The 22,381-nt window shown below is 42.4% G+C and overlaps 1 protein-coding gene and 1 long non-coding RNA gene across 2 annotated transcripts in view; one reads left to right on the top strand and one right to left on the bottom strand.

The window, feature by feature from the left end:
- LOC128256484 (PDZ and LIM domain protein Zasp) overlaps window positions 1-22,381 on the bottom strand; it is a 60,142-nt gene that overhangs the window by 7,597 nt on the left and 30,164 nt on the right. The window contains 8 exon segments of the mRNA XM_052986878.1: window positions 4,202-4,373; window positions 7,764-7,869; window positions 8,818-9,012; window positions 9,863-10,238; window positions 12,100-12,194; window positions 12,842-12,975; window positions 14,271-14,427; window positions 14,501-14,652. Coding sequence (XP_052842838.1) covers window positions 4,202-4,373; window positions 7,764-7,869; window positions 8,818-9,012; window positions 9,863-10,238; window positions 12,100-12,194; window positions 12,842-12,975; window positions 14,271-14,427; window positions 14,501-14,652 — 1,387 coding nt within the window.
- On the top strand, window positions 17,330-20,558 carry LOC128256486 (uncharacterized). Its single transcript, XR_008267785.1, has 3 exons — window positions 17,330-18,546; window positions 18,674-19,277; window positions 19,712-20,558. It is a non-coding gene; the product is annotated as an uncharacterized LOC128256486 (long non-coding RNA).

Raw genomic sequence — 22,381 nt, 5'->3', positions numbered from 1 at the left:
CTGAGAAAGCGGCAGAGCGTTGGTTTGTGGATCAGTGGATCGGTTTTCAGTGGTTCAAAGGATCAGTGGAACAGTGGTGGTGCAACGGAGACAGCGGCAGCGAATTCGAAGGCGTATTTACAAACTACAGAAACAACTTTAGACTAAAAACTACTAGGCAAGAGGCGGCACAAAAACTAAAGCAACTAAATCCTGTTTTGTTCAGTTTTTGGTTTTAGTGTAGGTAATGGGCTGCGAGTGGTTCGAGTACTTTGAGTGGTGTAGGGATGGTCAAGTTAAAGGCACACAGAAGTAACTCAATCGAAGCGAAGCAATGAGTGGATCGGAAAAGTTTTACTCCCAACCCAAACCAAACCAAACCCATTGCAATTTGTTGACAGACAAACAAACAACGGTGTATCGCTGGCCGTATAAAGAGGGAAAATATTAAATGCGATTCAACAATAGACGAGCGGCGAAAGGGGGGCAACATTTCATGCCCCTCGCCGAGGCAAATAAATTTTTTATTTCTTATTTTCAGAGCCATTTTCATGGCGAGCAACAATAAACACACGCGTAGACACGACGAGGGAAAATTCTCTTCCCTCCGCAAGGCACGCATATTTACTTCCATTTTTTATGGGCCCACGTCTGACTTCGACCCCCAACACTCAACCCCCAACAAAAAACAGAAAAAACCCATCCCAACGAGCAAAAATGGCGGCGTCGACAGGTAGTCATTGGATTTTATTATGCATAATTCGGTATTGGCTGTAATTTCGCTGAAATTGAAAATGGCAGAAACACACGGAGGACAAAGGACCGACTGTTTCTGTGGCAGATACTGCAAACGGAAAACAAATAAGCCAACGCAATGAAACGAAATTATTGCCGCAAATATTTTGTCATATGAAAAATGTTGGCAGCAGCAAAAACAGAAAGTTTTCGACCATAATAAGAGGCCGCCAGGGCATTCGGCAAAAGTTCTTCTTTATGTTTATTATTATTTCTGGCCCATTTCTCCCCCATTGTGCTTAGACAAAAGGCATGCAAAGTTGTGCAAAGAAAGAAATTCTTAGAATAGCCGGGCACACAGTTCGATTAGTACTTATATAGACAGAACAGATATATTTGAATATCCGAGAGCGGAGAGACTTTTCAGAGCGCTTGAAGCAGTATGCGGTTAGGCACGAAGCATTTATACTATGATTTCTTATAAAGATCTGTGGAGGTGGTTCTTTGAAGTATATAGATTTGCAGTTTATTGCTTAAAACTCATAGTATTCCATTCAATTTTGATAGTATGCTTAGGTTTTCTGTAGAACATATATTTGTTTTCCAGCATATCGCCCACATTGCACGCCTTTTTATTAGAGGGTTTGGGATTTTCTAATACGTGTAGGGGAAACCGTATCCTAAAAGAAGCAGAAACCAAAACAAAAATTATTCGTGGGATTATGCTTAATGAGCCTAGGACAATAGTTCCGCCCGATACCCAAAAATAGAAGGCAAAGTGCCCTCGATAAATCCTCGCTCTGACGAATGCCAGAGTTTCCTGTGATATATGGCCCCTTGGCACGCTTCAATATTTGGCCACTCCATGCCAAGAAAACTGCGGAAAAGTGGGGAAATACTGAGGCGGATGCTTGTTCGTATAATAATGGCTGGTAATTTATCTGCTTTCGTTTACATTTCCCGCTCCGTGTGGGAAAAGCTGAACTGCGTGTCGGCATTTGTGCAAGGCAAACATTTGTTTGCCAGCATTTCTCGTTTTCCCCCACCCCCTCAGCAAATTGGAACTGGATTTGCTCATATGCCGCCACTCGTCTTTTTTTTTGTTTTTTTGGTTTAGATGGGGGCAAAGTTTTGGGGTCGTAACCCGAAACCGAAACCCCAAATGATTGCTGCGGTTGTGCGTGATTTTCGCTTCGATTAGGAGATTGATTTCTGGCGGAATGAAGATTTATGCCATCGAGGAGCTTCTCCTTTTGCGTCCCTTGCTAATTGCATTTTTAATTGCTTAACGAATGTGGGCGCTGGCGAAAATTGCCCCATAAATTGGGAGTGCAATTGCCGGTGCCGCCATATTTGTTGTTAATTCATTTCCGTTATGACAGCCACCATCGCAGCGCGGTAATTGATAAACAAACAAACAAACAGACAAACACGGAGGAGCAGAGATATATGTGCAGATGGCGAAGAAAAAACACCAGAAATTTCCGTGAGAGACCCCAAAGTGTTCTTGTTAAAGCCGTTAAGCACAGTGAGCGAGAAACCAAGCGTCAAATAAAATAAAATTAATAAATATTTCGATTTGGATACTTTGGAATATTTAACAAAATATTTTCTTTCAACTTTCACTTTTTTAAGACGTTTTATTCTAAAAGTTGTTTATATTATTATTGAATTTAAACTTTCTTTCTTTTTTTTTTTGTTTTCCCTTTTATATTGTATATATTTATGTTTTAAAAAAGTTGCCTGTTAACTTTCTGTACAACATTTATGAGTATGGAAGTTTTTTATATTATTCCTTAATGAATCACTACGTCTATTATATTTCATATTCCGTTTTTGGGTTTTAAATAGTTATAATTTAGTAAGGGACTTGCAATCCGAAATTGTTCCCTGAATTCACCTAACCTTTATCCATAATTTTACTTTTTGTGTACATTTTCTTCTACAGCCCACCGTCTGCGGCCTTCTTCATTTTCCCCGATGGGATATTTGCGCTACATTTAAAGCCCTATCCTGGCAAAAAAAAAGTCGTCGAGGAGGAGGTGACCACAATGGCAACAGAAACGTAGGCTGAGGCAGGAATTGCAGCGGCAAGCGAATACATTTTATATCATTTATTTCTGGGAAACATGAATGGGTCTTGTTTCGTTGCAATGGCAACGCGTTACGTATACGCAGCGTATCGGTTTGGTTTGCTTTCATTCTGGTTTGGTTTTTCGGATCGAATCGGTTTGGTTTGCGTTTGGTTATATTCCACACCCTTTTGTCCTCGATTTTTCCCCACCATTTTCCCAGCGATTTCGCGTTTGCATTCGCCTTTCAGCACTTTCGACTGGCACACGGAAGTGGAAGATGGCAATCGCATTGGCATTGAAACCACCTCCCCTGCATATCCCCCCACCCGCGGTGGCATCGGCCATTGTCAGTTTTAATTTCCCGTCTGGGCCCATAATAATGATAAACACATTTTAAAATGTTTCCACCTACTGATTGAGTTTGTCAACAAAATGCTTCCATTATTAACACATTCGCGATGATGGGAGCACTGCTAATGCAATTCATTTGTGTGCTTCGACCTGAATGGGTTTATATGGCTGCGATGGGCATGGATATGTAATATATAGCAGAACTCTTTAAAGCAGCAGCTTTTTCGGATGATATCGGACTCAACAAGTGAATTAAAATACTGAATTACTGCAACTTTGGCTGCGAGGCAATGGGAATCTTTGTTGCATTTTGGCTGCATTTTACCTCGATAGACATTGTTATTGTTGTAGCTGCTATAGTTGTTGTTGTTGTTGGTGGTGTTGGAGGAGATGATGTAGGGGGACTGACTCGGGGTGCTATAATTAGATCCCATGGGGTAAGAGTTCCTATACTGCTGCTTCTGCTGATTGTTGTACTGCTGATGCTGCTGCTGCTGCTGGTACCTTACATTACGACCTACATATGTACATAGCACAGATAGATTGGTATATAACATACGGGCAGCAGACATTTTATATATATATATATATATAGAGTGTAGTGTAACTTAAACTATGCTAAATGTTTTATGCAGCCACATTTGCCAAATAGTTTTCATTTAAGTTGCTCACGTGAACAGGGTATAACGAGCAGAAAATGGTTTTAGTAAATTTTGCCAGAAGCATTTCAAAAATTTCAATTTTTTTTAAGGACTGTTGTTTTTGGTTAGTTGTTTCGGTGGTTTACGGCTTTGCGGTTAAGTCATGTGCAATTTATTTCGATATATATATAAAACTCATTGTCTTTACAAAACAGAAATCCGGTTAATACTATACAACGATCGCTCTTTCTACATCGGCTATCACTCAGTTTTTTTGTTTCTGACTAACAACAAAGGAACTAAACTGCGGGCTAAATAGGGTATATATGGGCATACAAATATGGTACAAAATCTCAATTGGCTTAAGCGACTAGACCCATTCACCCTCTGACAGACAGCCGTCGTCATCATCAGCCTTACCTTGTTGGCCGACATTGCTGCGGGGCAAAGTGGCGTACGGGTTGTTGTTGTTGAAGCTGTTGTTACCGCCGGGAGCGGGACGCGGCGACTGCTGCTGCTGCTGCGGCGGATACGACGCCACCGGCGACTTTGGAGCGGCGGCACCGAATGGACGGGCATAGCCCTGGTTTACCTTTTGGATGGAATAAGATAGAATGGTTTATTAGCTTGGTTTATCTCATAGATTTTATAGGTTCAATTCGAAGATAACACTTTACAACACGTCACAACAAGTCAGTTAGTTTGGGGCTGATCGCAGCGAGCTGAGCGGAGCAAAATGCAGGTACTTACACTTTTTTTGGTTTCTTGATGGTCATTGATTCAGGCAAAGGTCAGTGAAGAACAGGGCTTTACACAACATTAACTATATAGTACTAAAAATGTAAGCAAGTATTCTTTTATTTATTCTATTCAAAGGAAAAGTTTTTTAAACTCAGGGAATATCAACTTAAGGCAATTAATTTACTACTGAGAAGATCTTAATATTGCTTGCAAACTAATTAAGCTAATTAGCTGAGCTTCCTTTCCTACATCGCTTTTATTGAGATTCTAACAATTATTATCAAGTCTATATTTCTTGTATTACCTTTTGAAGTTTAAATTTAAATGTAAATAATAAAGTGCCTTTAATAACACTTTTTTCAATTAGGGGTTAGCGGATCTAAATAATTTTAGAGAGGTTTCCAGAATGAAATCAATCTCTTACATGGTTTTGCCAAAGGTGGCCAATTAAAAGGTGATAAAGCGAGTCTCCAATGTCCCTTAAGCCGACTTATTTCCCTGAGTAAAGTTAACTTTGTCCTGTTGCTCACTGCCCTCGACGACCTTGGTCTAATTGGGGGGCGGAGTGGGTTGGATTACCTTGTAGCTGGTGCCCGCCCCCTTTCCGGGGGCCTGCACGCTGCGGATGACGTTGCCGGTGAGCGTGACGTACTCGAAGGGCTGATCGCCCCCACTAGCGGTGGGTTGTTGTTGTTGAGGGGGTGGGGCTAAAGCACCCGAGTTGGTGTTAATCTGGCCATAAATCGAAGACGGCTCATCCGCCACGTAGGCCGACATATTGTCTGATGTTGCTGTTGCAGCTGGGCTATCTGTTGCAGTTGCCTCTATGGGTGTTGCTGCTTGTAATGCTGTTGCTTGGGGGCTTGCAACCTGATGTGGGTTAAATTTCAATTGATTAGCAAGTGTCGCCGTTAGTGCTGCCACAAGCGGCTGTTGTTGTTGTTGGTGTTGGGGTTGTTGGTGTGGCAGGTGTTGATGTGGTGGTGTTGTTGTTGCCCCTGTAAATGGCTTGGCCGTGTTGTTGCTGTGTCTCTGTGTCGTGTTGTTGGTGTGTTGCTGTTGCTGCTGCAGCTTGTTGGAGTACTCTTTCAGAAGCTGGTTGTACGCATTCGGGCTGCTCTTGTTCTGCGTATTCATGTCGTTCTCGTTCTGCGCCTGCAGCCTGTAATTCGTCACGACCTGAGCCTGCGGAGGAGGCGGCGGCGGCGGAGAGGGCGGGGTCGCCAAGGAGTAATTATCAACCTGACCAGCGGGGGAAGCGACAACAGCAGCCACCTCCAGCGACGTGGAGGAGGCGGATGTCTGCCGCGAGTGCTGGGGCGAACCGAAGCGGTCCAGCGACAGCGTGGAGGAGTAGCTCTGCTGGCTCTGGCCCACGCCACTGCCACTGCCACTCCCACTGCCGCTGCCGCCCACTCCGGAGGAGGAGGAGCCACTGGAAATGGATGACAGGCTGCTGTGGGTGCGCGTGTGTTGCTGCTGCTGCTGGGTGGAGGGCAGGTGTTGCTCCGGGTTGAGTTGCTGCTGCTGCTCCGCCTCGTACTGCAGCAGCTGGGTGGGCGAGGGGGGCGGTGGCAAAGGCAACTCCTGGCTGCTCTCAGACTCAGGCTAAATGGGTTAATGCGGGCAGGCAGGCAGGCGGGGGTTAACAAAAGGCAGTTAATTAAAATGCACGCGCTGTGAGAATTGGCACAGAACCTACGGCTGATTAACTAAAACCCCATTTGTGCGAGTTTGTGTGTGTGTATATTGTGTAGTGAAGTCTAAAAATGGCTAATAGGTCAAGGTCAATGAGCGGGGCTAAGTAAAAAGCCCCACTCCCAAAAGGTAAGACTGAAAAAGAATCCATATTCCTTGGCTAATCCGTTCGGGTGATTATGCAACCTTTGCTAATGATTTGCGAGAAGAGTTTTCCTTGGCCTAAATCACTGAAATACAGTCGTTTCACTTGATTCGTTGAATCGTTGGTCGTTGGAACACAGTTCTTAATCCGTTTTCTGGACAGTTTTCGTGGGTCAGGCGATCGGTCGCTTCTCTAGTGTCCGCTCGCTGCGGACACAGTAACGGACACTTCGCGGACACGGACACGGCTGTTCGATGTTGCACGAGATGCGCACTGGGCACAGGGCGCAATGAAACTGCGGCCACGGCGGCCAAAAAGCTGACAAACCGCTGCAGCTGTGTGTTTTTTATAGAAAGCCAAAAAAAAATAAAAATAAGCCAAAAAAAATACGAACATACGGCGCGGAATGAGTAAAAAGCAGAGCTTGGCATATATATTTAGCTTCTAGCAGCCATTGCACATTTTCGCGAAATGCGCTGGCCGCCGCAGAAACAGAATCAGAGAAATAGTAAAGTAGACTATTTATACCCCCATGCAATCAATCTGGTGGTGTCGATCCGATTGATTCGACCGTCCCGTGCCAAGGGGGAAGTCTTCAGTCTACAATCCCTCAATGAAAACCCCCTTGATCCGCTTACCCAATCAGCCGTAGGTCGTTCCAACAAACATAAACAATAACTTTAACTTTAACTCCATGCAAGGCAAACAGAGGACTCACGCAAAACACAGAATGCATAAAATAGAAACACAGGCAAAAACACATAAACAGAGGGCACACAGAGAAAAAACTATGTGAAATCAATTTACAGAAATAAATAGAAAAAAACATTTGTATATAACATGGCTCGTTAAAACTATTGCCTTTAATATTTTTAAATATCTTTTAGAAGACTTTTCTGCATAAACTTTTCCTCTGTGCTGGCAAATGCATAAAACTTTTCTATTTCATTTCGATCGCTTTGTGGCCAAGAAAAGTGAGGAACAGACAGCCAAAGAAAACAGTAAACAAGAAGCGTTTCTTGATAAAATTGCCCGAGATGTTTGAACTTCTTTTGCTGGCACGCAAACTTTTTGCATTATATTGCATTTTTCTCTGCCTTTCTCCTTGTTCTGAAGATGATTTTTAACATTTTAGCATATGTCGGATGTTGGCGCTTCCGGCGAAATGTGCTGAGTTAAAGCAAACATTTTTGCTGCCAATATGATAAAATTGCATGTTGCAAAAGCTGATTCAGGTGGAAAAGGTACTGTGGGAAAGGGACCCTATAAAGCGTGTTTCTGTGTCTATATCTATACATCTGTGTTTCGTTGAGTGTCTGACATTGTTTTAGCCACGGCAGGGAACAGTTAACACTTAACAGGTGGGGTTTTCCACCCACTACATATGGCTTTACTTACCGGTGCCGGGGCGGAGTTTCCATTGGAGTAGCCGTTCGAGTTTGAGCCACCGTATCCGTGCGAGTTCAAGGCCGTCGAGATGGTGGAGGCACTCAACTTGGTGTTGCTACGAAAAAAAAAGAACAGAGAGGATAGCTTAGACAATCTGATTTGCCAGCGGTAATTGCCTGTCACCAGCCATTTCGCCTAATTGCCCCCCAGTGCAAGACCTTTAATTTGGTTTTGGCCAACGACACATCGTTTTAAATTAAGCAAACATCACGCAGAAACCCCAAACAAATTCCAAATGCCAAATGCAAATTGCAACTGTCACTGGTCGTATAAATTTTTGACACACCAGCAATATCGCACACCCTTGGGCGGTTACAACCCGATATACAAGTATGTATGTATCCCCAATCGATTGCATTGGGGAAGTGCATTCCCAGTTCGATTGCCATCGTTTTAGTTGGCAGCCAAAGTATGTGGCACACACATATGTTGCCAATTCATTTATTAAAAATTTGCGGCACAACCGATGACACGTCAGCAGAGCAATCAGTGTCGCCTCTTTCATTTCCATTTGGTTGCAGGGTGGGCAACCAAAACAAAACAAGGCAATTGGTGTGTTTGGAAAGGATAAACCGAAGAGGTAAGTACCCTAAGTTCTTGTAGACTGCACGATAAAACAAGTAAATTTTTAAACTTTAAATTAAAATTGTACGTGATCATTAAGGATTTCTGTGGTGCTCAAAGACATCACTATCCGAATAATATATATGGAATTTAAGCAAAGTTAAGAAGCTTAATAGTAGTTTCTATCATCATCCCCTATTTTTAGATATATTTTAAGCTAACACAACATTTAAAAGAGTATGTAAAACAGAGTTGAGCTTGGTCCATTTTTCGTCTCTCGTCATGTCATGCGTATTTTGGCATACAGCGAGTGCGCTGAATTTATTTGTATTCCATCTCGTACCCCTTTTTTTTTCCGCCACTGACCAATTGGCCGTGTAAAGGGAAATGCCAGTAAAAAAAATCAGAGAAAATATTGGGGATAACTTTGATCACTTACGGCTTGATGGGGACGGGAACGTAACCCTCGGTGCCGGTGGGAGGATTGTTGATGGCGGCCTGCTTGGCGTGGATGTCGCAGTAGAGCTTGTTGTTGAAGTTGTAGTAGCCCTGGTTCTTCAGCGAAGTGCCGCAGGTGGCACACTTGAAGCACTCCACGTGCAGGTTCTTGTCCTTGATGCGCACGAAGACGCCACTGCAAAATGGGTAAGGTAAAAGTGGGTTTATTAGCGGGATTGTAATGAGGAATCGATAGTTCAAGCAGCTCTTCGAGGGTATGGGATTGCCTTAAAATATGTTGACAATAATATCTACCATTTGCATTCAATTCGGTACTCTTTAATTTAAAAAAAAAAATTGTTTCTCACTGACATTGCAGCAGGAGATTACAAATTTTTATTATTTTAAAAATATTTTTCATTACTAAAGTTACTTTAATATAAATATTCAAAAGCATTTTGGTAGTATTGAAACTTCGGGGCTCCAAACTGTTTATAAAAAAATATTGTTCATCACAAAGAGTTTAATAAAAATACCAAAAGTATTTTTAACTGCTAGAATAAAGCTGGTGGTATTACTACATTTTTTGCCCAGACTAAATCCATTGAAGAGCTCCTCGAACGCTTTGCAGACATAATTAAAGTCGATGATTGATCGAACAGCACTTGATTACTGATTACTACTGATAGTTCGTTGTGCATTTGTGTGTGGACATTAAAAACAGTGTCCTTTCGGAGGTAATGCGAGAAATATGTAAAAAGCTATAATGCATTATCGAGTTAAGCTCCGATGGCGGCCCAATTAAATTGGCATACAAATTAATACAAATGATGGTTCGTCGCATGGTCTGGATCAGGGGATTTATTCGTGGCCGGAGCTCAGGTGTTGTGGAGGGCAGTGCGTGAGGGGCAAACAATTGACTTCGCCGCCATGGGTCCATGGCTCCTTGTAATAAAATCGAATGCGAATTAAAATGCAGACACACGGGGAGGGGCATGAATTATCATTGAACAGCGACCAGGAACAACAACAACGGGGGTCCTTACACAATGCCCACGCCGCACAGCTGGCAGGCCGGATGTCCGCTGGCGGTCAATGGACGTGGTCGTCCATCCTGGTCATTGGCCAGAGCCGCCGCCGCCGCCTCCATTTCGGCCTTGTACTCCGGTCCCTGGAGGCTGGGGCAGATGGGCAGCACAATTATGCGCGGATCGGCCTGCTCCTGATCCTGTCTGCTGGGCTGCTCCTCCTTTGAAACTGGCAAACTGGGCCTGTGCGGCGCAGCCGGCGCCAGGGTGTTCGACTGCAGTTGCACCCCAATCCGCTCATCCTGCTGATTTTGATGATGCAGTGGAGTGCGCCGTTCATTGCCGCCAATTGCGTGGCTCTGTGTCCAGTAAAAATTGGCGGGACTGTGTGGTTCTGCATAATCATCATAATCATCAGTTATTTGGAAAATTTACATGTACACAACCTGCCTAAAGTCTGCTCCTGGAAACTGAACCCCTTAGGTAACTCCACTAATTGCTGGGAATTAGTTAATAATGGGGAAGCATCGCTGTTCTAGCTGTTAGTCAATGTGCACACACAAACGCTAATTTACACACATGAGTTGGGGTGTTTACTGGACCAGATAAGGTGATACCGGTTAAAACTGATATTTGTATCTCAGAATAGAAGAATGGTTCAAGGGACTCTTGCTTAGATATTCCAATGAGTGTCTTTTAAAACAGGTTTAACTAAAATGTAGGCCTGTTGTCCAGTCTTAATGGTAATTAAACATTACTTTTAAAATGTTAAACATTACTTTTTAAATCAATTAATCTACAAAAATCAAATCATATTTAAAACAATATATCAGTTAAATGCTTAAAATGATATTTTAAGTCTTAATGACTTATGTATCTACATACAGAAATCAAATCATATTTTAATCAAAATATCAATATCAAGATTATTTATGCTACTTTTAATTTAAAATAAAAGAGACTAGTTGGTTAACATCCATATCAGGTGAGTTTAAAGAAATCAAACCAAACATGTTACTTAATATCATTATTAATGTTCATAATAATATTTGGATTTTTTTTTATATAAAATATTTTTAAAACAATCAAGTTTAGTGAATAAAAAGACAAGAAAAAATAAAAAATAGATTAATATCAGTATCTAACACTTAACAGTGACAAACTGTAATACAATTAAGCTTCTGAGATACCAATATAAAGTAGATATCACCCTATCAGTGCCATTCAATACCCAGATTCTTTTTGTAAAGCTAAGTGAGATCCATTTGGGCGTCACTTACGTAATGAGGCGCTCGCATTCCGTGCAAATGTTCTGGCCAGTTGGGAGTCCGCCGGTGCTCGGGGGCTTGGGGGAGTTCACGGGGGCGCTGACATGGCGAGTGGTGCTCGATAGCTGTTGTTGTTGTTGTTGCTGATGGTGTTGCTGGTGATAGTGTTGCTGTTGTTGTTGTTGGTTGTATTGCTGTTGTTGTTGTTGGTTGTATTGCTGTTGTTGGGGCTGTTGCTGTGGTGCATCATGCTCGTAGTGGCTGTTGCCGAATGCTGTTTATATGTTTTGTAGTGGGCGATGTTGTGATTGTTGCAGCAGGTTGTTGATTTTGGTGTAGTGTATGGAAAACAGTTTAAATACAAACAAGAGTTAGACAGAAAGATAGACAGAAAGTGGATACTCAATGGGTGTGTTTCATTCAAGTTTTCCTTAGCAGTCAATGAGTCGACAGAAATGAGCTGGCAATTCAAATTAAGCCCAAACACTCCTATAAAGTAGATGGTCTATTAAAAGTAAGACCTTAAATAAAGATAACTCAAATAATAACCCCTTCTATCGAAAAACTATTAAGCTGTATGCCTTTATAAAACTCTTTGCTTCACTCAATAAATAATACTTTAATATCTACTACTTATTAGGTCCGTGCAGGTGACTTTGAAATTGTTGGTTATTATATTTTTAGACATGACTGTGTGTGGGCACTAGAAATGTGTCTTCAAATAGAGAAAACGAAAGTCCATCTCCTTCTGCTGGTCTGATGGGGTTAAACGACAAGAGAACAAAACAATTTAGTAACATTTGGATTTCACGCATTTCAAGGTCTTTGCTGGGCGTTTTAAAAAAAGAATTCGCTAGCATCTGGCAGACTGCCCGCCCACCTTTATACCGCCCCCCTTTTAATCGCCTAGTTCCTCGCTGACGAACGGATTGGCACCGTCGTTCAGGAGGAGCAGCAGGCGGGCCAGTTCGTAGTTGGCTTCTTTACCTGGAGTGGACTGGCCGGTCTCCTCCTCGCGCAGGAACTTCAGAACCTCGGAGCGATCGCCCTGGTATTCCTTCTCGTTCTTCTTGAAGTTGACGCTAGAAATAGGAGAACGTATTAATCAATATAAGTCATTTTACAATTCATGTATAACTCTAACATTAAATTACACAGATAAAGAACCCTTGCTTTTTTAAACCCACAATCAAAAAAGGCTTACGACATTTTCGTAGAAAACGAAGCAAGTAAAGTGAGCCCTAACGGATGAGAGTGTAGTCTCGAAATGTCGGAGTAAATGAAATGAAGAGCTCTTGTAGCATACTTTCAAGCGTGTACGCAGCGCAGCCCAAAAGTATGCTCAACTAAGTGAGTGCGTGGCGGCAACAAGATTGTTACGCATCCGCCGCGTTGGCCAAAAAATCCCCCAAAGAAATTAAGCGCTAAAGGCGCGCTTAATGGTCCCACGCGTGCGTTTTGGCCCGCAGAAGTCGGCAACTGGCACAAGCTGAAGCACTTGTCCAGAGTTCTGCTGCCCTGGCTATCATTTGCCAAATTGCACTCACCGTTTCGACCGTTTTCTGCCTTCGTTTCTTTTTTTTGTTTGCCTAGAGCAAAGCAGAGCAGAACAAGAACATTTTTAAGTAAAACTTTTTCTGATATTTCGCACTGTCACGGCTGCCGCCCAGACAGTTGTTTGTTGCCTTTTCCCCAGTTTTACATCCGACTTTCCCCCGGAAAAACTTACCCGAGCACACCGCCAGCCAAAACCTCCGCCTGGGCCGAGAGTGTTTCCGCAATAGATTCATCGCTGTAAATGCCAACCGGGGTGTTGTATTGTTTATTGACAATGCTCTTCACGCCTCCATCGCCGCCGTTGGACTGAAAAATATATGCGAGGAATAGGAAGTACATGAGAAGTTGTGCCAGACCGAGTAAGTGTAGAATGGGATAAGTTTACAAATGAAAAAGAAGAAAAAACAAAATACCCCACGCACTTATTGCAATTGTGAATTATTGTTCTCCATTCCTACGCCCTTTTCTGCGCTTCTCACAAAGTTTACCTAAGCGAAACGGAATAAAAGCCTCGACTAAAACATACTTATTATATTTCGAAATTGAGTTTTGTATTCGGTTCCTTTGGAAATCGCATTCTAAATTAAATTTCAACGCAAGAGGTGCTTACAAATTTCAGCTATGCTCTCCATTTTCCTAAGCCCTTCTCTGCGCTTCTCGCAATTATAGCTCACCGAAACAGAGTCATGCCTTTATAATTTATAAATACTTATTGATTGATTAAACTTTCCTTTATTTCAATAATCAATAGCATCTTCTCTCGAATATTAAGCCTTTCATAATATTGCCTCTTCTAAAACATACACATTCTAATTCCAAATTGAGTTTTTTATCCGGTTCCTTTGCAAATTGCATACTAAATCATATTCCAACGCCAGAGGTGTTTACCAATATCTAGGTCCAATTTCAACTATGCCATTCGCCTAGCCTTAAATCACATTAAGCTGCTCTGAAACTTGGCACATAAAATGATCCCAAATCAATTTCATGTCTGTTGTCATTGGCTGGAGCTATTATTATACAAATTCATAACAATAAAAGATACGTAAATGTATGCATATCAAACACACACACTCGAGAGAGACATTACTATGCATGGCATAACACGGATGGGTGGGTGATTGTGTGTGTGACTGTGTGTGAGGGACCTTTGCACATTAATTCTTGCCAGGCAAATAATCCTAGCACTCATATTCATTACTCATTCTGACACTTTTCAAAACTACGCACAAACAAACTGAGCGTCAGACAGACAGACATCGTATAAATGCAAATGTTGTCAACCCATACAGGGGGTTTGGGTTTGGGTTCGGAGGTTGGTATTTGGAGTTAGGGGTTAGGGTTCCGTAGCCCAACAACCGAAAATGAAATGAATGAATATGAAAAGCCACAGACAGACAACAAAATAAACGCAAAGTGTGGGCTGGGCATTCTAGAACTAACTATCAACATCATTGGTCATCATCAGGACGTCAGCATCAGCTGGGCCACTAAAACTTTCCGCATTGCCAACTTTGGGCTGCCAGTTTATGAATTTTATAAATGATGTGGTGGGACAGGGATGGGAAATACTCCGGGTGATTGCAAATTAGTACACTTACGAAGGGACGGGCCGCGTTGTTGTAGCCACAGCCGATGTGCTGGCTGTCCTGTTGTTTGTGAGCAAGAGAGGTCTTCGTCACCGTCTGCAGATACGGCGAGTTGGGCTGCGGCACATTGCCCGTGGGCGTCACATGGGGCCTCCAGGTGGAGCCGCCACTAGGGGATGGAGTAGAGGGTACAAATTCATATTCAACACCCTTTGGATTCACAAGTTGTTAAGTCTACTCACCGCTGCACTGTGATGACAAAGTTGTTGCCGGAGCGCACCACAATATCCTGGGCGTCCTTGTGCCGTAGATTGAAGACATCCACGTCGTTGATCTTGACCACCGCATCGCCGGGCTGGAGGCCAGCCTGCTCGGACAAGCTGCCGGCGTTCACCTGCAAAAAATCGAGTGAAACAAGCCCAGTTAGTAGCCATTCACTCAACTTAACTTCGATTCGACCGGGCTTTAAATTTATTATGCTGCGACTGCAAAAATTATGAGCGGCAATCCGGAGCCAAAACCCGCGGTGGCGCTGACTTTAGCTGAATATATGTATATTCCACCATTCCGACCATCGGAACATGCAGATTCATATATATAGTACATATATATCTGTGTTTTTGGCCAGCAACTATTGGCCAAAGTTTAGTTTTATAGGCGTTGCTTTGTGTGCGTTTTGCATGTTTGTTTTCATCATTTATTTATTTCCGAATATATGTGTGTCCGCGGGGAAATCGTGCGGGAAAATGCCATAAATTTGCACGATTAAAATCGTAAAAGTTACGCCGGAGATTCTTCTGTATGGCCAGCGGCTGTGTGGGAGGCACTGACGCATACAGCCGGCAGAGAATTTTCAAATTTCAAACTTGAAATTGAAATGGAAGGCAGTCCCTCAAGCACGTAGTTTTCGACATAACTATTAATTAGCAAGTTTTATTTGGAGAAAACAATGTTTGCTAAACGGCTGTAAATGTTTTTCAAGTTCCAAGAATGTTTTATTAACTTATGCACTTAACAATTGAAATAAATCAAAAGGACAATTACAACCCACAATAATTATTTTAGATCAAGCAATTAAAGGATTAAATATACCATTTTTTTAATTATACATGTATATATATATAAATGCAGCCCTGTTAGGCTTTTCAGCTCCATTAAAACTCAAACTTCTTTCGGCAAATTTAAATCCGCTTAGAATGGAAGTCACTCGGCCTGTCAATGTCGCTTCAGCAGCCAAACTAACCAACTAAGCACACACTCAATGCCTGGCACACATAGATACACTCATCAGGCTAAAGTCCACAACCACAAAATACAGCCACAGAGGAACAAGGAACGAGGAGGGTAGGGGTAGTCTGGGGATGTGCTCCTGTTGCTCCACTCGGGGTCTAGGCCAAATGCTGGGAGGGATCGAAAGGAGGTCCGAACGGGGGCTCAGGTGTGCCCAAAATTATACGCGCCATGCACGTATCCACTTTGGCAAATTGTCTGTTTATCAGACAACTGGCAGGCCCAGTCAGTCAGTTGCCGTCGCCCCCGAAAACCCCCTTTCGACTGTGGTCGGTTTATATTTGCACAAAACGGGGCGACGCTCGTGCAAAAACAAACACAAATAGAGACACTCGCACACAGATACACCGCCGCTCGTTGTGTGCGAGCATAAATATTTCATTGGCGCACTCACCAAGCGAGACACCTAAATTTTGTAATATTTACAAAGTTGCCAAAAAAACGTCGAAGCCCCCCGAAAAACGAATCGAATTGAATCGAGGCGCAACGAATAGGAGCAGCCGAGCAGCTCCGACAGGTTAACCGAGCCACAAAAATGTACACTGAGGAAATAATTGAAAATATTATTAGATATCTTTTACTACAATCTAATCTTTGTACTAATCAACACTTTAAACTATGACTTTTTGAATTCTAAAGATACATTTTGTATTAATACAAATTAACTATTTAGAGATATATTTTTTTCTCAAATCTAATCTTAATACTTAAGTCCATGGCAATTTGATATAAAGGGTTAATTTCTTTTAAAAAAAATTATTGATGACTTTTAATAAGCCATTTTTGGATGCCTTTATATCTCGAAAAGACTTTAAATTTTCAACTGTTTATTTTAATTTTTTTTATGTTTAATAGATAGATAGTGCGGTAAACTTTTTTTTACAGTGCACACCCTATCGCAGAGCCAAAACCAAAGCCAAATCCAAGTCCATATCCGACGTGTGCCGTTGACATGTTCATTTTCTTGCTGTCGGCTGTGGGTAAAATTGAAATTGCTTGGCCAAGGTGTTTCGCAGACAGCAACAAATAAGTCCTGGCTCCTCGTCCTGGTTACTGCTCCCTTCCCTTTGGCCCTCATCAGTCAGGCAGTCAGCCAGCCAGCCAGTCAGGCAGTCAGGCAACCGAAATCAAAGCGAGCGCGGCCTGAAAAGTATTTTTTGGCACAACTTCGTGGGTCTGGAATATTGACATTTGGACAGTTTTATGAGTACCTGCGATCCGTGTTTGTATCCCTCTCCCCACATCGAATATCTATCTGTTCACTCGCTCGACATTTGTCAGCTTTATAGCATTTGCGGCTGGCCGACAATTGACAGAGCATTTGTTTTTGCCCCTTCTCGAATGACTTATGAGCGGGCCAGATGTACGAGTAGATGGACAAGGCTGAAATGGCATTACCAGGAGCTTTGGCCCCGCCCTCAGTCACATTATTAGTTTTGCTGCCCGTTTTCAGATCCCACAGGTCGAGCTTGATGGCCATAGGGAGCAGTATGTTATGTCCAACCCCTGATACCATGTTCCTTATGAAGCATATCAGTCGAAAGGGAACATTTGTGGTACAATAGGGGTTAATTTAAAACAAGTTTTAACATTTCGGTTACATATTTCTTTTTATCTTTTAATTACCCCTTCTGCGCGCTTTTCTTTAATGTGAATACCCACTTGAACGAACAATCAATAAAAAAATTATGAGTAGTGTCATTTCTGATATTTTTTTTTACTTCTTCTAATCCTTCCTCCGCGCTTCACATAAATTTGTGTACCCATTAGAGCCTTTCTCTGCGCTTCTCATAAAGTCAAAAGGCTTGGCTTTGCCACAACCACCGTATAATACAGTGTTTTTAGGTACCTTCATAGCTCATAGCCTTACACTCCGCTCCTTTTTGCATCCCTTCCTGGGGGAGCTGGACATTAATGCGATGTCCGGGAACTTTACATGTGTGTGGGCGCTCACACAGGCCAGAACAACTAAATGAGGAGCGAGGCTGGAGCAAGCAAATGATAATTTATATGGCGACTGTACGGAACTTGAGTAAGAGAAACATGCCTGGCTGAGAGTTGTAAATGTTGTAAAAATAATTTCATTTGCATTATCATCAGCATTTCCCTGGCATGTATTTAGCATTTTAGTCCGCATCTGCATATGTATGCTCTCTGCTTCTCTGCTGGTCGCCGGTGCCACTTGAGAGGAGCTCTTGAAATTATATGCGTTATGACAAATACTCCCAAATATGGCCAAGTGGCTTTCGTGGTGATGTTGGTTTGGCGCTGGCAGCTTGACAAACATTTTCACAAAAGTATGAAGAATTTCGTCTCGTTTCGTTTCGTTGCTGAGTTGTTGAAGTGTTTGTATTGCCAGAGTCAAGGGAAAAATGGTTTCGGCCATCCAGAATCGGAAAATCCATAAAGCAAATGAAATTCTGTGGAGCGAACCGAAGCCAAAGCCAAAGGCCCGTAATCAAGTCAACTAAGCGCTGCTCAAATCCATTCAAGTGCATTAAAATTGAATTTCGTTCAGCACACACACACACCCAAACACACATCGAGATCCCAGAGACAAAATAACAACAATAGAACAAAAACCGAACCCAAATGCATTCTCCACGGGGAAATGGGGAAATCAGTGAGGAAGGGGTTGCGGATGCGCTCACACTTTGTATGCAAAATATTTATGTTGATAAATCAAGTTTGCTTTTGTGGATTAGGTGTATCTCAAATAAATTGAATTTGTGGCGTAAATTAAGCCACAACACAACCAAGAGCCAGGACACACATCCGCAGGACTCTAAAGGAGGGGAGGCCTAGCAGACTGCCAACTTTTGCCAAGTTGTCGGCCAAGTTATGAGCTTGTTTAATTGAAAATAAATCTGCTTAAAGCCCCTGCTGAGGCGAGCAATATGACAGCCACACACTCTTAATTTTGCCCCCCCTCCCGTCTTTCTCTCTTTCGGCTCTCGGGGCCGTAAAAGGCGAAAAAAAGAGAAATTGCGGAAAAGTCGTAAGTAGAGCGAACATGAACAAAGCAGATAAAGTACAAAATACTGCGGAAATGCAGCGCAAATACAATGAATCTCAATGTGTATGAATATGCATGGCGCATCACTCATACGCCACGTCTCCCCCAGAAGCCGCCGCTCGCCATAGTAAATCACTGGAGAGCCCCAGAAAACTCCGCCACTGCTGATGCGGCTTTCTGGCACAAACAAATGGCAACCACAACACTTGACCAGGAAAAACGGGAGTACGGAGGGTATCGGGATCGGGATCCCGACGGGCAAACAGTTTGCAACTAGACTGAGCTGGCAGCGATTAAACCGAGCCAAAGAGTGAATAAAAAACAGCAAACTCCCGACCAGAGAAACAATTCACTAGAACTTCGTTTGCCTGGCAGTTTAAAGTGCTTCTCTCTGCTTGTCTTCCATTTGGGCCACACTTAAACTTAAAGCTTTTTTCCCCTGACCAGCCACATTCAATTAGATTGGAAAAGTCACCAAATCACTTGCTAATGGCTTCGACTATCGCTCCTCTAACCAACGTTCATCGTTTTACAGGGCTGACCAGCCAGCCAGACAGACAGACAAATAATATTTATTTATTGATGGCGAAATATGGGCGGCAGCAACTGCAACATCGTGGCACCCGCCAAACTGTCGGCAACATTTATAAATTATGATTGCAATCAACGTTCAACAAAAGCGCGTTCCACCATCAGCAGGCAGACTACGTCCTGTAAGTTGGTTGCTCTACTCTGTAACTTTTGGGTATTTGCAATCCCCCATGGGGAAACAATTTGTAAATTAAATTTGGTACCCCTCTTTATATCTTTAAACTTGGAGAGAGCCAAGTAAAATTTATAATAGTATTTCTTTCATTATAGCAAAGTAGTTGTGCCTATGAAATTCGCAGTTTAAAAATGAACAAATTAATGTTATACAAACTTTAATATTTAATTATATTTTATACAAATTCGAATACCATTGTATTCAATGTTCAAAAGTCTAAAGTCTATTAAAATGTATCGGGCATCTAATAGCACTTAACTATTAATTTAATTCATTTTAAAACGCTCTAACTTCAAACTTTATGTTTTCATTACCATTCCAAAGGGTATCACAACATATAAAAATATTCTGTAACTAGATTTCCCTTTTTTGATTTGAAAGAATGACAGATGCAGCCACACACACACAAAAAATGGATGGAGGGAAAAGCAGAAAGAGCGTGAGAGTAAAACACAGTCTGACTGCAATAAACGTGACAATTTATATAAATGTTGCATATTCATAACGAGGAGCAATGGGAAAAAGTTTGCCACAATGCCGCGCATTTTGCGGCAGTCAGCTCCCGGCTAATGAATGTTGGCCAAAGGAGGAGGGTTCGGATTCGGGATTCAGATTGGGGTCCGTATGTGGAGCAGTTACTGCCGGCAGGCGTCCACATCAACTTTTCTAATCCGCTGCGTGGGCGCAGTCGGAGTGCCGATCATTAATCTGCCGCTAATGCCAAAAATAATTAAAAAAAAAAAAAACATTCGCATATGGGTAGTATGTACTTGTATCTTTGTATCTGGTATCTGCGGATCTGTGGGCTGGCATGTGTGGATTTCCTGGACAGCTGAGGCAACACCTCTCTCTAGAAACGACAATCGCCTTGAGGGGCTTGGCTCTGGCTTTGACTTTGGCTTTGGACTTGGATTTGCACTGGACACTTGTGAGTTGTGACAGCAGCAAAATGGGTAAAAACGAGTGAGAAATTGCCAATTGCAGTTGTGGAGCTGGGTTGACTGCAGCTGAAACCAAGTCACGAATGGTTGGTCCAGGTGAAAGTCCCACTCACGCACGAAGTTTGTGATAGATTCGCTGATTACTCCCGGGACAGGTTTTCCAGCGAGAGATACAATTTAAACGGTTTCCACTCACGCATGACATTTGTGTAATTTCAGCGATTTTTTATGGCCACTCAAGGAAAGTGTTTTACTGCATTTATGCAAACACGATGTTGAAAGCAGTCAAAGAAAGATAAAATGTAACCACGGAAGATGTAATCAGTTTGCGATTTAAATCAACCATTTATACAATTTTCTATATGTTTCTTATTTTCCATATTACTCATATCTCATTTTTAAAAACATCCTACACATATATAACACTCAGCCAGTGCTTTTTCTATAACTCTACCAACGAAGTATTTTTTTCAACTAACTCTCAAAGATAGTTGCCTTTCACAAGGCTCCCCATCTCGGATCCAATTTAATCATCGCCACTCCCGGCTCACACAAGCTCATCTGCGGGCTCATCTTCTTGGAGCAATTTACGGCTCCAGTTGCCGCTTTCTGTCTCAGTCTGGAAATTGAGTTTAAATTGCTCTCAGCTGATGCCGGGGTGCCCTTACACTTACACGGCTAAACTAGAATTTCAATAAATGTCACATGTCCCGCGCTGGCAAATTGTTGATTAAAGCGAGCGGAGAAGCGAGAAGTAGATCTGAGAGCTGAGACCTGAACCTGAACTTCGGGCCCAGAAGGGTTCATTAGGCAACGGGATATCCAGTCGCCAGCCAACGTCTCCCCATATATATTTGGGTTAATAAGGCAGGAACAGCAGGATGTGTTCGTTGGCCCCATCTCGACATCTTGTGCCTTGAATGTCATTAGCGTGGCTTGGTGTTAGTTGCCCCCAGAGCCCACAGGCAGATCCACCGGCGGATGAAACCCCAAAAACCCAGGCACACACAGCCAAAGCAGGGGTGTAGATGGAAAGGAAAGGGGTTTATGGCTGACAGACACAACTGCCAACTGCCGCAGCGCAAACAAGATTAATTAAGGAATGTAAATTTCGCAAAATTACGCGCCATTGTTTGACTCTCTTTCTATCCGACGACTGTGTCCCTGGGTATACTCGTTTTTCCCCCCCTTCTTCCAGCTGTGTAGGCGAAAAGGGGTGTTGAGATTTTTTCCATTAACAACATCATCAATGGGCCGCGGGTCGCAAGGTCGAAAGGTGTCCTGGCCCCATCTACTTTTCTCATTTTCCTGCCCCTGAACCCCGCACACTGTTTGTTTTTGTGCGGCGGGTTGGTTTGGGTTGTTGTTTGGGAATTTAGCGGATTTCTGCTGACTGCCACCGGGAGCTTAGCCAGCTTTTCAATTTCAGCCGCGGCCGCAGCTCCAGATCCTGGTTGTCAGACTACTCCTCCTGCTTCTGGCTCTGACCAGAGTTCTGCGCTCGTCAGTCGCCGCATGAGCCATTTGAAGGGTTGGCCAACATTTTTAATTAGTGTCGTCAGCATCAACGCTGTCGTTGTCGCTGTCGTTTGTTGCTGATTTTACCCAGGTATTTGAAACTGAAAGGGCATATTGTTTGTGACAGCTAAAGATAAAGAGCAAAAAGTCATCCTTGCTTGCACTATCTGTAATTTAGAGATTAGTCTTTCTCTGATTGCTATGGATTTTTATTTTGACTCTGAAACTTTAGGAAAAATACTACAATTAACTTATTTTTTTTATGGATAATACTTTGTTGAACTTAACAAGCTTTATAATCTCTTTAAAATTAGTTTTTTTTTATGAACTTAGTCTTCCTTCCAGAGCTTCAAAAATTATCAAACATAAAAAAAGGTACAAAAACTGACTTATTAGAATATGAATAATGTTCTCAACCATAACTTTATATATAGGTTTTCTTCTTCGATGTATTAAGCTATGTGAACATTGATTTTCAATTAAAATACTATGTTTTAATTTCTTTCAAAGTGTCTTTTTGTAAGAGGCTTTCTACATAATAACTTTATGTTATCCCTTTATTCATAGCTTTACTATTTAAAATTTAATATGT

This window comes from Drosophila gunungcola (assembly GCF_025200985.1).
Source record: "Drosophila gunungcola strain Sukarami chromosome 2R unlocalized genomic scaffold, Dgunungcola_SK_2 000020F, whole genome shotgun sequence".
Lineage (NCBI taxonomy): Eukaryota > Metazoa > Arthropoda > Insecta > Diptera > Drosophilidae > Drosophila > Drosophila gunungcola.
The sequence above is the reverse complement of the archived record's forward strand: the minus strand, read 5'-3'. Positions and strand labels throughout refer to the sequence as shown.